We start from the raw sequence: 18,153 nt of genomic DNA, 5'->3' as shown, positions 1-18,153 counted from the left end.
ACTTAAGTGTTTTATCTGCCTCCAGAACTGCCTTCCTATCACTGTATTTGTCACATTGTTTTTTTAAAAAAGATCCTTTATATAACAAGATCCAATTCCAATCTTCCAATGTCTTAAAAAGGTTTTTTGCCTGCACCATACTTATCCAATTGGGGTACTTTGGAGGCTGTGAAGAGGGGCATTGCACAGCTTGGGTGAAGTATGAGAAGCTGTAGGAAAATTATGAGGTCTTTTTGTGGGTCTCTTAGTCCCTCGGTGGTAAGTAGTTTAAAACATTTTTTAAAAATGTTAAAACAAATATTGGAATACTATGAAGCTAAATGCAAAAGTCACAGGGATTTAAAGAGAAAGTATGAGACCCTAAAAGAATGCTTTTGATGGCAGCTATTGCATTTTACTCAGACCCCCAAGGCAGTTATGTAAAAACGGTAGTAAAGAACCATCTAGAATGGAAAGTTTCAGCAGCTCCCCCACCTGTGATGAGCCCCTGCCCAGCCTAGTCTCATCCTGGTCCAGGAAACCACTTGTTCTCATAAGACACATGGACTTTTGTGCCTCTAGAACTTTGTTCTTGCTGTTTTCCTACCTGGGATTATCACCCTTGCCCTTGTTCACTCGGCCAACTTCCCCTTCAGCCCTCCCTTTCTCCCTCCCTTACTTCCTGACTGCTTTACTTAGGCTACTGCCAGAGCCCTGACCCTAGCATTTGCTACCAGTCTTCTGTGCAGTTTCTAAAATCTCTTAGTTTTTATATATCCATATGATAGTTACTGTCTACAAATAATAGAATTTTTAAGGTAAAAGCAATTGCAAGTAAAATTTGAAGCTATCAAAATGGTGCCAATACAGCGGACTCTTCATTTACCATTATTAAGCTCAGTTTACTAAGTTAAGAAGTACAAAATGCCAAGGGTAGAAAGCCTCATTACTACATAAATATCGAAGTAATATATCAGAGCACGGCATGTACAATTTCCCATCTCAAATAGAGACTGCTCAGGTCTATTTACAGCTGACTCATGGTCATTACATAGCTATCAGCTCACACAAGGAGGTTATTTACAAATTGCTAGACTGTTGCTTGCAGTGATTATAATTACAGAACAACTTTATTAATTCAAAATCTTCAGTGCTTGGTATGGAGATTCGGGTCAAGTCTACCTTTATATTGTAACAGTTTATGAAAAGATTTGCTAATCAAATTTACTAAATAATTTGTTTGTAAGAAGAAAAAAAAAACACCTGTTTACTTGACACAAATTTTAGAGCCATGAATTCCCAAGAATGTAAGTGAATTGTAAGCAAAAGCTAGGTACTGCTTAGGTTGGTATTTTAATGTAATAAGTACAAATCATTTTCCCTTATTCTTTAAACCATGACTCTTGTTAGACAGTACCTTTTTATCCTAGTTCAACATGCAATATTTATTTAAAAACAATAAAATATTGTTCCTAGGAAATACATTGGTTTACTCTGACTTCCCATCATCTCAGTCAGCTCTTTTCCCCAAGTCAACTGATTTATCTGACTCTACTTAGTAAAGTTAAAAAAGAAGGCCACAGTTAAGAGTAAATACCAATTAGTCATCTAAGCTTCAAAAGATGCATCCATTATAACAAAATACCATGCTTTAATAATGCAAGAGTTGGCAGCAAAACAATAAATGTCCAAACATGATGAATAGCAGGTTAACCACCTCTACAAGAATGGGAACAACAATGCCAAGTTAGCCCATTTTCCATTTTTGCTCAGTCTCGTAATAGACAAAATCACAGTCTATAGCTTTATTTATTTGTGAGGGTCACCCAACATCTCAAGATAAATTGGAGTGCAAATAAATGCCTTACCTCTCTTGATAGTCATTCATAGAAAAAAGAATGTGTTTTATGGTGTAGAAAAGAACCTTAAAAAACAGTTGAAATTGATAGTAAAATCATGTCCTACCTGGGTAACTTTCTCTGTCACATTGTGTGTTCGATCTTTAACCTTGGGTGCAATAATGGTTTTATCTGAAGAAGGAGGGGATGTATTCTTTTTTTCAGTTTTGACATCTGAAAAATTCAGAGTGAGCTGTGGAATCTTGTTAATGGTGCTGTATTTGTTGAGGTTTGAATCCGATGTGGATCCCAGAAGGCTTGACTTGATATGGTTAAAAGGCCCTAAAAAAATTGGAAAGTATTTGTAAAAGCAATATCAAGAGAAATAGAAGAAGAAAAAAATAGTCCTGAATGACCTGCTGGTGATCCATGACTAATATGCCCCTGACTCAGGTGTGACTAAATTTGGTAGTTAATACCTGAACACAGGGTTTAGGGTCACTGACTGCCGAATGGAGTGGCACATGGGTATCTGAGGGTAAGGTGGGGTCTAGGTGTTCATCGAGAGAGCACATGGAGGCTTTAGCTATTTCTCAGCTTCTTTCATCAAGGGCTGAAATAAAAGAAAAAACCCCACTCTCTGTCATGGGCCAAATTCTACCTCCAAAGTTTCTCAAGAATTTCATTTTATAATCCAGGGATTATTCAAGGAAGGACTTGCCTATGGTTAAAATCATGTTGGCCATATTTCTGAATGGGCTGTCTACCTTGCTCCAATTACTATTATTTTCCTCTCTGTGCCATGACAGGTGACAAGTCAGCTGGGTTCTTCATATGCTTCTACTGCCTCTATGAGATATTTCTGCAGAGCTTCCAGAACAGTTAAGCCCAAATGGAGGAATTTCAGATAAGACTATGAAGGGCAAATGTCTTTCTTTTTGTGTGTGTGTATGTGGACTCTATTGAAAACTCTAGGATCCTGTGTGGGATTTTAAAATCTTTTCCTTGGCAAATGATTTCCAATTGAAGTGACCATAACTAGGTAATAGGACATACCTGGAATTGGTAGTACCTTGTTATTTCTTTTTCTTTATTTTTTTAAACCATGCTGTATATTAGACCCCCAGAACTTATTCATCTTTTTAAATAATATTTTTATTGATTTTTAGAGAGAGAGAGGGAGAGAGAAACATCAATCAGCTGTCTCCTGCATGCCCCCTACTGGGGATCAAACCCTAAACCCAGGCACGCCCCCTGACTGGGAATCAAACCAGTAACCCTTAAGGTGCATGGGATGCCGCCCAATGAACTGAGCCACACCTGCCAGGGCAACTTATTCATCTTGTAGCTGGAAGTTTGTACCCTTTGACCAACCCTGATGACACCTCAAATTCCTTTCCCACAAATTATTTGACAAGGTGCCAGGACTCCTGACCCTTTGTTAAAGATAAATACACTGACCACCTATATCTTCTTTTGAGATGAACCTATTGTCTGTTACTTATGAAGATTCAGGAAATGCTCCAGAGGTTCTTGTACAATGGATAATGTTATGCAACTCTTAGAAATTAGCATCAGGAAGAATTGTAGAAAAATCTTGAGCCCAAGAGTATTATACAGTCATTAGCTTTTTACCTCAGAGAGTGCTTAAAACATAAAAACTGCATGAATGAATTTGGTAGTTAACACATTTTGCCTTATTTTTCTTTCTTGTTCAGAATGAAACTAACAGTTTAGGGATCCAAATGTACTTTATGCACCAAATGAGGTATAAACAGAGGAATATTATATTGATAGTTTGTATATTTTGGACCTCAACAACAAATCAACTCAGAAAAAATATTATGCCAAGAAAAAAATATTCATCATTTAGTTCATAGTTTCCTTGAAGAAAAATCACATTATATTTATTTATAAAAGTTATGTTTGATTATTATAAAAGTTTGAAGTTATTTAAAGATAATTTTTATTGAGGTAGCAACCGCTGTGTTTCTTGAGGTGCATTTCTATTCATTTCCTGAGTTTTTTCCTATGACGATGACCATGTCCACCTAGGTGAAAAATGCCATTGAGTTCTCTGCACATTTATTGCCCAGTATGTTCTCATTTGCATATAGAATTTCACTCTTTTTTCTATTTATATGACAAGGAGAGGACTAAAATCCAAAAGTGGCACCAAACTGTTCTAGCCTTCAGGTAGGACTCTGACAGAAGGCCACTCTCCAGGTCTGTATAGAACTCTCCACTACATGTACTAATTTGTTACTGGGACAGAGTTTAGATGATGTTTCATTTTCTTGTGTCATTCTATGGCTACACTCCAGGTCTGTATCTTAATATTTACAGCCTGTAAAATTCCAGGACTTCAGATTTCTTGTTATTGTCTTTTGCTCAATTTTAATATATTTTCACTCCTTAGGTAATTTTATTGTACACAGGGATACTGGTAAGAGATTACAGAAGGTTAAGCTCATGTATAAATTGTGTTTAAAACCCTTCAGCCCAATCTTCAATTCCCTTTCTCTGCATGTTGGGTTTCTGAAGCAGATTATCTATAAAGTTGTTAAAAAAACTTGGTAAAAACATGGGTCATTTATGTTATAGCAGAAAGACACTGTTAAATATACTTTGATTATTCTGTGACCTATTCCAATAAACCCCACTGAATTGGCTACACCTATAAGCAAGTAGTCTCAACTATGAGAGTACTTCAGTCTAGGGCAGCGATTTTGAATAAATGTGCATGAGAATTTTTAAAACGTGCAACACCTAACTTTTTAGTCAGGGGCATTGACCTCTTTTCCCTTAGTTTATCAAATAAAGAAATGACAATAGCTAACACAACAATAGCCATACCTATTTTTTGTCAGATCAGCAAAAAACATATTTTTGGGTGTGCCGCAGTGTTTTAGTAATTAGTTTGTGTGCCATGAGATGAAAAAGGTTGAAAATGCTGCTCTAGAGGCATTTGTGAAACATTTTTATTTGTCACAATGATGGGAGGTGGCTATTCTCTCACCTTGAAAAATTGTCCCATATGCCCCATGGGCATTCATGTAGGTGAAAAGCCTGTTTATAATGATCTGAACCTTGAACCTGTTTCACATGTAGAGTACAATGCACTTTTAACATGTTTTTAATTATGGAACTTTCCAGAGCTACAACTATCACGTAAAGGGAAGGTTTTTTACACTGTTTTATTCAGAACTTTACCAGAAGTTGTTCACCATTTTGGAAAATCATATCAGAGCTACACTATTTATGGCATTTGAGTTGTCAGTACAAAATTTCAAGCTTTAAGTCTGTGTTTGTAGTCACATGCAAAAATATGTAAGCAAAGAAATTTAAATCTTATTTTAACAGTGTTGATTGGATATTACTAAATTTGTAGAAATTATAGGAATCACATCAAAATCATTAATAAAATTACTTTAAAATATTCCCTACTTTTGCTCTCCTATATATGTAAAATTATGTGTGATACAATGAAAAGAAATCCATGCAGTAAAAACTAAACATCTGAAATGAACTGTCTTGGGATTGCCTGTTAGTTTCCAATATAACCCTAATAACTCCCTAGAGATCTGCCATAACTTCTCCAGAATGCCTTGATTGCCATTTTTTCTTCCAATCCATCTTCTAGTTCCCACTGCCTTTGAAGACATGTGGTCTGCAAGGTCTTTTTTAAGTGTTGGAGGATCAATATATGTCCTGACATTCAGTGGGATTTCTTTCTTCTGTGCAATTCATTACTACCGCATGCTAGCACAGCGGGAGTCGCTTTAACGCTACGCTTAAAAGCAAGGGCCAGCTCAGCTTTGAAAATATTATGCTCCCTCATTTTCTCCCCACTTTATCTTGGTATATTATTCATAATTCAGCTTTGGTTTCCCACTGTTACTTTTTTAAGTGAGTATTTTTTCCCTCTTTATTTTATTATTTTTCCCCCATCACCATTTATCCCCATATGCCCTCTTCTACCTCCACCCACCCCTCTCCCCCCTGCAGTCACTACAGTGTTGTCTGTGTCCATGAGTTCTTACTGTTAAAATTCATAAGTATGTATAGATATGTCCAATGTGTTACTATTTATTCCAATTGTGAGTTTTATTTTGTTAGCCAACCATACTTTTGTGCTATCATTTTATTCAGTACTTACATGGAGAGTTTTCTCATGTTTTTAATCACTTAAAGCCGTTTTTTTCCCTTATATCTAATTATTGCATTATGTCTTCTAGTGTAGTTACATCTGAATATTAACATATTAAGATAAATATCATTTTATTATAAACTACTTTTATCTCTTATTTATATTACAGTTAAAAAATCACATTGTTCTTTTAGAACTAAGTTAAATTATTTCTGAATGTAGTTTCAGGATAGTAAAATGAGTATAAAAAATATTTGTTGCAACAAGAGGACGTTAGATCTGAAAGGGCTAAGATTTGGCCTCAGAGTATTACAAATGCATTGCAGTCTGTATTTTAGCTTCTCGTACTTACTGGTGGAAAGTCTTTCTAAACTGGCACTCTATTTTCTTGTGTGTGTGTTTTTTTAAGCTTTTAGAATTAGAGATTTAATCTAGGTTACCTTTTAAATCTATCCATTTAAAGAATTCAACAAAACAAAATATTTCTTAAAATAATTCATGCATGCTCCTTAGACAAGACTTTCACAATTTATTTTACCCTGTATAACAGATGATTATGTTCCTTTCTACTGACGTTGAAGCAGATATTTATATGCAGAAGTCTGTTAGAGTCTTCTAACAGATCAGTGTTGGGTTAGGTAATTCTAAAATCTATTAAAATTCTAACGAAAAAGTTTCCAACACTTTAATTAAAGATAGGCATTAGCAATATCTTTATTTTACCAATTGTGAACCAAAGCAGATAGACTATGAGGCCAAAAAGAAATAGGAATCTAGAAATCAGAATACAGGGCTTCCTACCTCCTAGGTCTATATTCAGAGAGGCCTTGGCTGAGGATTTAAAGGTGCAAGGCAGCCTCCCTGAGTGATCATGAACAGTTGGGGTTTAGGATTCTAATGAAAGAAAGGAGAATAACCTGAAAAACAAAGTTAAATCAATTTAAAGAAAATAAGTGGGCAGACATAAAGGGAAATAATTGATTTAGTAGACAGAAATGTAAAACTCAAGAGTCTATAGAAGGACTCGATATTTTTTAGAGAAATATTTGCAAAATGGATGACTGGATTAAATTTTCCAATATACTTGCAGGAGGTGGAAAACAGGTGACCAAGAAGACTAAACCAGCAGCTATGTAAAGCTCTAATATATTACAAGTGTCTGATTAAATATAAAGTAGGCCAGGTTCCAGCTATAAAGAAAATACCCTGCATTTAGAAATTAAGCTAGAGGCAACAGCAAAAATTGGGAAGAATTTTAAATTTATCATGAGTTACAAGATACCAAAGGAGAATATGTTTTCTTTTAGGTGGTGATGGAAATATAGTTAAGGACATTCGATATAATATATATAATATATATATAATATAATTATATAATTATATACAATATATATCTTATATATTATATATAATTATATATATATAATTATATATATATAATTATATATATATATATTTAAAGATCATTGCTCTTGAGGGCCAAATGGGTCAAGGGAGAAGGAAATTAAAAAGATCAAGGTTGTTTTCAACTCACCAGGTGTTTGTACGATATTTCCTAGGGCACTGAGTTTATTTTGCTAAGGTTTAATGAAACCTAAGTCACTGAAGTGACAACATTAAAGAAAATGCAAGAACAGTGTTTAATAATTGAAATTTGTAAAAGAACATTGTCAATAAACAAAAGGACACCCCACTAACACTAGAAAAAGATAAAAAGTAATCATATTATTTGTAGTCAATATCTATATTGTCTGTTTCAGTGCCCGGCATATAAAATTTACAGAAGAAAACCATCACCACTGAAAAATCAACTTGCAAATCAACTTATAAAATCACAAATCCTCAGTAATCACCAGTGTAACTTATGAGAATCAGTTGTGTCAGATCAATTGATTTCCATTGTGAGTCTGATAGTTTTTGTGGCTATAGAAAAGGTAAAAGCTGTGATAAATCTTGAGAGTAGTTTTCTTCTGACTCATATGCCAGATTCTTAGACAAGTTAGAAACTGAACATACCATTGCCAGTGGGATGCAGTGTTACAGGGGATGAGAAGGAGGTGGAAGCACTAAAGGGGTAAAATTATATGGGTGACTTATTTACTAAGTAGGGCAAGGGGTTAATTGTTATTGATGACTTGAAAAGCATAATAAGCAGATAAACCACTTAGTTGGAGGTAGAAATCTGTTTATGTGTGATTGTAGGATTAGGTTCACTTCTTACATGTTAGAGAATTCGTGGAAAAATATAATGTACACCCACACACAACAATAAACAGCAGATGCAATTTATTTAAAGTTGTCACTCTGATAATGAGTTACACTTTTTGATCTCTAAAGTCTAATTTTAAAGAGTCAGAGTGCTAAGGGAATTATTAAAGGGAAACAAAATTGATCCCAAGGAAGAAGGGTAAATGGAAATTATTCCATTTAGAAGAAAAGATTGAGTATCAATTTGCTGTTTTTATTCTGTGATATAACATCAAGATTAGAAGTGGCCAGCTAGCATCTCTATCCAACTCCAGATAGATGAAGGGGAATAAATTACATTTCAGCAAGAAGGACTTAGCTTCGCTCTTTGTGTAACCGGCAGTAAAATAGATTTCCCAAGAAAGTTCAAGAATGGACTCCACTGGAGATAAAGATGCCTCTAGCACCTGTGCAAGGGATTTAGACAATAACCTTGCCTGAGGGGAATAAAACAGATGATCTTGAAAACCTTCCAAATGCATTCCTAAATTATTTATTTTATTTTGGTAAGGAAATAATTTGTGATTGAGTTAAATATTGAAAAAATAATTATGCAAGTATATACAAAGAAGTATAGAAATTTGTCTTTTATTTTAAAACTTTTTTAATTTAAATGTAGTTTAGGACCCCTCCCCCCAAATTTAAAAAGCACAGTTATTGTATTGTCCTATATCTAAGTAGTATATTAATTGCTCTGTGAATACTTAAAGGAGGCAGGCACTTAAATATTTTTCAAATTGTTTTTAAAACCAGAGCCTGAACAAATAATGAAGACTTTGGAGGGCACAGGTACATTGCATTTTTATTAAATTTGCATGTGTTTTAACTAAACTGGGAGTTTACCTTCATAAAAATTAATATACAAAAACTTTCTACAATGGTTTAGAGTTTCTTAATTCCAAATTCTGACTTTATGATTCATTTTTGTGCAAAGGCTGTTGCTATTTTAAAATGGGGGGCTGAGAAAAAAAGGTTAGAGAGTAACTGGATTTGTTTATGAGACAAAAATAAAATTGCTGTGGTTTGAATGACAACTCTGCAAACTACTAGTTTGGAAGATAAGCTCAATTTTTTATTTATTGAGAGAAAATTAGATTCATTTCTCACCGCATTTAAAAGATTACTGGAAAATTAATGTCTAATAATTTATGGTTAATTGTTAAAGCTAAAGCCAGCTAGATGTCACCGAGGCAAGTTGGTGAGAGTTGTTTGTATTCTGTTCCTTGAGGTGATGTTCTGAATGATATCAACTCAAATCACCACCCACAGCTGACACTAATTCCCTTCCTTTTAGAAATCTTAGGCCAAGGGTAGAATATGCATGCAGATGAAATCTCATCCCGGTTGCCTGCATAGGCCCTTTTTAAAGTGCTTACAAAATAAAACTGGGATGGAAAGAAGTTGCCACAATTTCCCTTATTTTCAAATTATTCTGGGCTGCTGGCCAGAAAACATCTTTAGTTTTTAGTGATATTAATTCTTAACAGTCACCAGCTCTGAATTAATTAGAGAAACAATTGAGAAATCAATATCCAAAACTTCACAGTGATTAGAGAAGCAGTGACATAGGAAAGAGATCAAAACAGTGAGTTCTAAGTAATGATGGTTACTGGTGGAGACGTGTCCATGCAACACACATGCACAAAACGAGTCATTGTCACCACATGCATACCCACAGCAGCATGCATGGTCTATGTTAAAAGACTAAGCCCCACAAGTTTTCCATTTGATGAGAATATAGGATTATCGTATTTTGTGATTCCTTGTATCCACTCCGATCTAGTAGAAAAACAGAAGTGAATTTCAGATTTTTAGCCAAATCCAGATTTATCCAGAGGTATTTCTCAGTTAACCAGTACCCTGTAGTAGCTGTAGGTCATGCCGGTGATTTCCGACTAATATAAGACACAATTCAACATGATTGAAATGTAATATAGGAAAATAGAAAATGACTATCATGCATGTACAGTTTACTACTACAGTAAGCTTAAAACCATACCCCCTGCCATCCAGGAACGTGAAACTAGTTTTAAGGAAACAAAAGAGGAACAAGTGAAGTGATGCTGTCATGTAGCACTTTGCTTATTTAACCTTGAACTCAGAAAATATTTTTTTTTGGCTGAAATAGCCTTATGCACCTCTTTCACACTGGAATATATTTAGCTTGAGACTTGTATCTTTCCAAATGATTTAAATATTTAGGAAGTATTGTTTGTCCACCTAGGCTTATCCTTCTTGCAGGGTTCGGTGGGGTGGGGAAAGCTCATCACACGACTGAGAAAGTAACAATGTCTCCAACCAAATCAAGCCGTGATGTCTCCACCAGGGCCCGGCCTCGCTAAGGGAAGCATGATGTGGCATCGGACAGGGCATACAGCAGGCAACTTAACATGCCAAGTAAAGGGGCACGTTGCGCTTCAGATGTTAACATTCGAGTTTGTACTTTACCTTTGACACTGCGACCATTGTCTGTTTTCAACACATAAGGATGAAAAAAGAAAGAAATATAAAAAGACTAAAATTATGTTATATACACTGAATTACCTCTGTAAAAAACAATCAGAAAACAGAATGCAATGCTTGAAAATTTATCCTGGAAATTAACTACATTTTGTACTATTCAACCAAGTAAAATGCATATGCTAGAAATAATATCTGCTGTCATAAACGTTCATGTTAAAATATGTGAAACATTTATCTCACTTATTAAGTGGATTCCAAGATACAGATATTATAATTATGATCGTTTGGAGAAAGACATCCTCAGCTGCCTGCAGTTGTGATAAAAACTTTCAACCTTGTCAGAAGCCAGTTTTACTGTTGCTTCAACTATCATTGAAAAGACAGACTACACAACATTTTGCATGTTAATTTTTGTGTGTAATTTCACCTAGTATGTTAATAAGAAAAAATATTTCTAAAACAACATTCTAACTTATAAACCAACTTGCATTATCAATCACAAATTTATTATTTGTCCCTTTCATAAACGTTCTTTAATGTATATTTTGAAAATGCCAAACTGTATACAAAGAGTCATTCTTAGGCAAAAATAATTGTAAGAAATCAATGAAACATTTGACTGTTCAAAGGTAATGTAAGATTTTAAAAATTATGTTGTCACAATGCACTCTGTATAATACCTAGAATATTTAAGAAATTTGTTTACATTAAAATTGGCTGTTTTCAAATCTCAGAATGGAGTGTTTCCAGATTTATTTTGAGATTAGTATTTGACTCTTCGTTACATATTTGCTACCAACAAAATATGCATTACTAGTTTTTAAACAAACAAGCTTAAAAATAAATAAAGTCATGTCAAAGCCATTCAAATATATCCAAGATTTGAAAAATCTCTTGAACATTTGTTCATATCGCTAATACTGTGCATATTTAAAATCTTGGGATATATTATAATTGTTCAAAGCTTACAATTGAAGCAATTTCAATAGTGGGGTATATTGAATTGCTAGTGTAGTCATTGCCTTGGACAGAGATACACAAATAAAACTATGACCTTAGATGACTACTCTCTACCCACTTTAAGGGACCATTTAAAGCAAATAGGGACAGTGGAAGAGGCCTTGATTACGTAGAATTAATTATCCCCATCAGAAGCTGGGTTCAAAAATCATTAGTAAAATAACAAGTGCTTTCAAGAGTTTAAAAATTATAATTCTACTCCCCAAACCTGAAAGTTATAAATAAAAATTATTTTCAAGTTAAAAAGGGAACTGACCATTATAGAGTCACAGTATATAGCTCATGCTGAGTTGAGGTTCTAAGGCAGAGCATGGGTCCCTGTGCTGGCTCTAGCTAGGTCTGCTGGTTACCCCCCCACGACAGTGTATGTGCAGGTGCTGGAGTAAGCACTTAGAGTCTTGTAGGAGTTTGCCAAAGGGAGTTTACAACTTTCAATCTAATAATAAAGCAACTGGGGTTTATATTTTGTGTGTCTATTTTTTAAATTTCATTTTTCTAGTAGTGTATTTTTATTGTATTTACAAATGTATTGGTTCATGATGGATTAGATTAAAAATTCACCACAAATGGTTCTAAGGAACCTGATAATGTAGATTAAATGAAAGGATCATGTAAAATATGATGTATGCACTATTTGCAAATTGCTTAAAGGTCTATAAAGATAGCCAATATAGGAGGAAAATGCTCTTCTTAAAACAGGAGACAACAATATGAATTCAAAATCTGGTGCATGTGGGGTGGAACCTGTTAACCAGTTATATGAATTCATAAAACTAAAGTCTGTTTTAAAAGTTTTCCATCTTCCTTTATCAGTGGCTCAGTTTCTAAAATATATCGAAGATATAACCTTAGGAAGTATAGTGTTCTATGCCAATTGGTGATTTGGTAGCTAAAATCATTCTAAAGCTGAAGTACAAAATGCCCAAAGAATTTATCAGACATTAACTGTAGCATCTGCAAGAAAGTGACACATTTTTTGACAATAGCATGAGTTGGATGGGGGAAGAAAATTGAAGATGATCCCAACATCTCATGTCCATGTATAGAACCCACACTGAGAAGTCAAAAAATGTTAAATCATCCTTTCCCATAATTGCATCAGTAACTGTGCACTAAATGGAGATCACATAAAATTGAAAACAATAAAGTTAAATCATGAAATCTGATCTAATCTTCTCAGTACCACTGTCAAATCACAGGCTAAGTTTGTGTATGTATAATGCACTGATTATGTATCATTTAATACTCATGTTTACTGTTTCTGAATGTTATTATACTGTAACTCAGCTTCCAGGCAATAAGGCCAATCTCTGAGAAGTCAGTATAATTTCTAAAAATGACTACACTAATTGGATTAACCAACTAAAACATATGTTGGTCATTTAAATTACTTTGTTGATTTTACTGTTTTTTCAGCCATAGGATCCATTGCTCAAAGATCAAGTTTCAGAGCTCTCATTCCATCAGGTGATATCGAGTATGAAATTACTACACGGTTTAGGGCCTTAGATTATTTTCCAGTATCAAAATTGTCCTTAATTTTATTTCTTTTCTCCTTTTGACATTCTTTGGACTACAGATAAAAATAGGTGTGCTAATTGCTCTTTGGCCATGTAGAGTTCCTCAAACCTATCTTATAGAAAACCACTCCTTCTCTTTCAGTGATACTGATTTTTCTCTCTGAATTTTTCCTGCCAACTCATTTTCTTTCACCTCTCCTACCTTTTCTACTTCACAGTGCCCTTTAAATATAGATCCCCACATGGTTCAATCCTAAGATTCTCGTTTAAATTTTAGAGCATTATGGGGCAGGTAACTCATTTCCTGATGTGTGTGTTTTTGGAACATAATTCACGAGCATGGTCCCCTCAATTTTAACCAGCACTTACTGAGATCCTGTCATGGCATAAGCAATTGTTCTGGATACTGAGGCTGCAAAGCTGACTATGCCAGAACTCCTGTGCTGGAGGAGCTCATAGCAACATAATTACATACTTGCACATCTAACAGGGATGACCCAGACATACAACGCACAATAACATAGACTGCATTAAATGCTCTAATACATGTAAACACTGCTTTGCACACTCGGGTGCAAGCTCCATCCCTCTGGTTTGAGACGGGGAAGTGGGCCCTTACGGCTATGGAACAGAGTTGGGAAGAGTATTCCTGGCAGAATAAAGTATTAAAGCCAAGAAAATGTATGATATATTTTTGGAGAAAGGTAATTAGTTTTGTGCAGGATTAAAATAGACTACATAGGAGGGGACGGAGCCTTGAAGAGGCTGGACATGAGACTTAAAAAATAACAGTGACTAACTGGCAAACTACGTAGCCCCCTTCACTCAGGAGCCCGGAATAGGATTTCTGATTTACGAAGCAGCAGCATGAGTGATGATGGGCCCTCGCAGGAAGGAATATCACAGAAAGGACGGTGGGTCTCTCAAGAGCCCAAATCCGTAGGATTCAGAAAACTGATGTATCCATGCAACAGGCACTCTGAATCTCAGACCCCCTGGGAAAAGTTCAGTGACTCAATAGACCCTTTCCACAGCAAGGTTTCATGGAGCAGGAGTGAGGGAAGAAAAACGAACTGATTCTGGGTTCTGTGTTTAAGGGCCAGCTCTGACACTCTACAACTTTGAGCCAGTTATTTGTTTAGCATATCTATGCCTCAGTTTCTTCATTTATGAAATGGGAATTAATAATAGTCCCTAACTTACAAGGTTATGGGAACTAAATGAGAAGTAATGTGTATCAAGCAGTTACACTGCCTCTCACATAGCAAATGCTCAACAAATGTTATTCATTATTGTGTTAATGATGCATAGTTTTTGTCAATGCTTTTTATTAATCCATACTTTCATTACTAACGAATGTAAGAATGTGAAAAAGAAGCCAAGGAGAAACAAGCGATTCTGACTTTGCGTTTCATTTGAGACCAAGAGTTTTTTGGCCTAAGCTTTTCCCTTCCCCCACCTATTCCCTCCCTGCCTTTAATCAGCTCATAGCTTTCTGATCACTCAGTATGTAACATTTCATACACCTCTTCCTTCGGAAAGAGTTGGTCACTTACACAGTCCTGTGAAAGCACACAGTGTTTCTTCCAGAGCTTGACTATTTGCTAAGTGTAACAAAAATGATTACTATGCTTGAGATGATAGTGTCACGACCTAAGCACATCTTACATTACGCATTAATTCACTAAACTTCCATAAAGTAGGCAGATAATGGCTATCATACTATTTCAGAAACACAGATAAAGAAGCCAGAAGAAACCAAATTATTCACTGAGGTTCAAAGAAGAAACCAGTAACAACTCTTAATGTAGTACTCATATTTTTTAATAGCCTTTGCTCACTTTTCTTCCTCTAAGGCAGCGATTTTCAACGGGTGAGCTGCAAGAATTTTTAAAAGATGCACTATGTATTCAGGGGCACTATCTCTTTTCCTTTAGATTGTCAAATAAAAAAATAACAACAGCCAACACAACAATAGCTGTCTGCTGTGAATGAATCAAAATTATACCTATTTTTTTTGTCAGGCAAAAAATTTATTTTTTGGTGTGCTGCAGAATTTTGGTAATTAGTTTTTGTGTGCCATGAGATGAAAAAGGTTGAAAATCGCTGCTCTAAGACATAAGGATTAATGTCGAAATTAAAAACAATATGAAAATTCCCTTTCATTGCCCATAAATTTATGCTTTCATATTTAAAAACCCCCACAAACATACCTTCACTGGCATGTCGGTCTCTAAATACGTTCTTGGGGTGGACACTGAATCCTTCTATATCATGAACAGAAGAAGCCCTCCGTATGCTACAGATGCTTTCCTTCGATCTGGAATGAGTCAGCTGGGAGGTTGACTGCAGCATGTCAGGGTAGAGTCTGTCCCATTGCCTTTTGGGAGAGGAATGGTCAAGAGGTCCAGATATATTCACCAAGGGGGAGCATTTGCTGGGCTGTATCAAGGCTTTTGTATCATCTGCTTCAGAGGGGCTGCAGCTTTCTTTTGTGGGAGACTTGAAGTGCTTCATGGCCACTGAATCGTCACTGTGCTTAGATGAGTCAATTACAACCACATCGGGGTCTTCTTGTGGTAAGGACTGCTTTCTGTAGGTGAGAACTCTCAGGCCAGGGAACTTGAACCCAAAAAGTTTCCCTAAAGTAAAGACAGAAAAGAGCATTATTAGAAGACAAAAGATATCTCTCTTAAAACAAACAAACATTTTGGCTCATATTTAAATGACATAAAAAGAGTTATTAATCAATACTTAATTTACAGTTCAAATGAGGGACATTGTCGAAACTTCTCTGAGAGTAAAACAAATGATTATAGAAGTGTAAAAAAGTAGTAAAATAATTTTACCATGTTTTTGATAGATATTCTCCAGGGACATGAAAACATTATTTGAATGACATGAGGTTTTTTGTTTTAATAAATTAAAAACATATATCCACTATACACCCATTCTTTAAGGGGATTTGAAGGATAGAGCATAGTTTAGAAAGAAAAAGAAGGGATGGGACACCATGTGTAAAAGGAACACAGAAAAGATTATAATGTATGCGAGTGTGTGTGTGTTGGAGGGCGACTGTACTGCCAGTAGGAGGGAAGGGAACGAGGTGGAGGTAAGGAGTTGTCCTGACATATCTAGAAGGTTTCTGTTGGATAATAATGTGAGTTGAGTGTGGATGGAAAAAGTGGGGTCAGGTGTGTATGAGATGTTTCTCATCCCATTTGGAATTCTTGCAAGACTTTTGGTTTCAGAGAGAGATGTATGGTAAAGATAGGAATTTCTTTTTCCTGATTTCTTTGTTCTAAAATCTAAGAATATGGCATAAAATGTTATATATATCTCAGAGTCAATGATGCTTAGAAAAGGCAAGTAAATATAAACATTAAAGGGTAGATAATAAAAATTAAAATATTAGCTAAGAAACACAAACTCACTGGTAGTAAAAATGCAAACTGAGACAAGATTATATCATTTTTTACTCTTCAATCTAGCAGTAAATGAAAAAAAAAAGCATAACATCTAGTGCTGGCAAAGAATGCTGGAGAGCATTCTGACACTCCACTGGGGATTGCAAATTCCTACAAATTCTTTGGAAAGTCATTTTACAATATCTATTAAAAAACAACAACAACACTTTTCACTTGACTCAGCAATTCCATTTACAGTATATTATAAGACACAAAAACTGGACATAATCAGAATGTCCATTAGATGAAGAATGGTTGAGTAAATTATGGCATTATTATACTTTGAAGCCTTATGATATTCGGTAAAAAACAAGAATATGTATATGTTTTGATTAGAAGGTTACACAAATGTAGTGTTAAGTGAAAATGAAAGTTTCAGCTTAAATGTGTTTATGATAATATTTTTTCATTAAAAATAACAGAACCCTCTATTAGTCCATATAAGTTGTATAGCAGTAGAGAAAGTTATGGAGGAACATACTCCAGACTTTTAATGTTGATTGGTTAAGCTTTTCTAAGAATTGTCTACAAGAAAATTCAGAGTTTCTAATTCTATTGCCAGCTCAGTAGCTTAGGTCCACGTCACCCATGGCTTTACAATTACACGTCACCCTTCTAGTTAGTCAGCTGGTGTCTTTGGGTTATTTATCTTCTTACATTCTCTAAGTGTCATGGGCACCATTATCTTTAATATATTTAGTATCAATTTTTCCTCAATGCATTGAAGATGGTCTTAAAACATGAAAGAAGACTGAAAACTTTTCTTCATTTTATTTGAGTATACTCTTCTAGTGGACGGTCTCATGCACACACATAGTTTCAATTCCATGTTTAATCCAGTGACTCATAAATCTGTATCTCCAGCCCAGACCTCTTTTCTTAGTTCCAAACCTTAGTTCCATATTTAATGGTCTAATCAACATCTTCATTTAGAATTCTTAATGATGCCTCAAAATCCCATAGCAAATCCACTCTCATGGTCTATCTTTCCAAGCCCAGCCCTTTCTTTCAGTGTATGGCACTACAATCCATCTAGTCCTATTAGCCTGACCCTCGAAGGTCATGCTAGTTACTGTTCTCTCTCACTTCTACCCCCTCCATATCTGATCATATCTAATTGTGTTCATTTCACCTCTGGAAAATCTTTTTAATGATAGTAATTCATAATAATCATTTTCACTTCTCTAACCTCCACTGCTCTCACTTTTGCTAAGCTACTATCAGTTCACCTAATTTCTTGCAATAGGATGCTAATTACTTTCCACATTGCATCATATTGTCTTCTTTTGTTTTTTAATTTTTTTTTAATCCCTTTACCTGAGGATATTTTTTTCCATTGCTTTTCAGAGAGAGTGGAAGGGAAGGAGGGAGGGGGAAGAGAGAGAGAGAGAAACATTGATGTGAGAGACACATCCACTGGTTGCCTCCCTCACACACCCCTACAAGGGTGAGGAGCATTTTGCAACCCA

The 18,153-nt window shown here is 35.2% G+C and overlaps 1 protein-coding gene across 1 annotated transcript in view; it reads right to left on the bottom strand.

Annotated features, from left to right (window-relative positions):
- KCNH7 (potassium voltage-gated channel subfamily H member 7) overlaps nucleotides 1-18,153 on the bottom strand; it is a 391,026-nt gene that overhangs the window by 104,234 nt on the left and 268,639 nt on the right. Inside the window, exons 4-5 of the mRNA XM_081143216.1 lie at nucleotides 15,431-15,859; nucleotides 1,945-2,159 (exon numbers count right to left, since the gene is read on the bottom strand). Of these exons, the coding sequence (XP_080999342.1) occupies nucleotides 1,945-2,159; nucleotides 15,431-15,859 (644 nt within the window). The remainder of the gene's footprint in view (nucleotides 1-1,944; nucleotides 2,160-15,430; nucleotides 15,860-18,153) is intronic.

Source organism: Miniopterus schreibersii (assembly GCF_964146895.1).
Source record: "Miniopterus schreibersii genome assembly, chromosome: 7".
NCBI classification, from domain to species: domain Eukaryota; kingdom Metazoa; phylum Chordata; class Mammalia; order Chiroptera; family Miniopteridae; genus Miniopterus; species Miniopterus schreibersii.
This window is presented reverse-complemented; position numbering and strand designations above follow the sequence as displayed.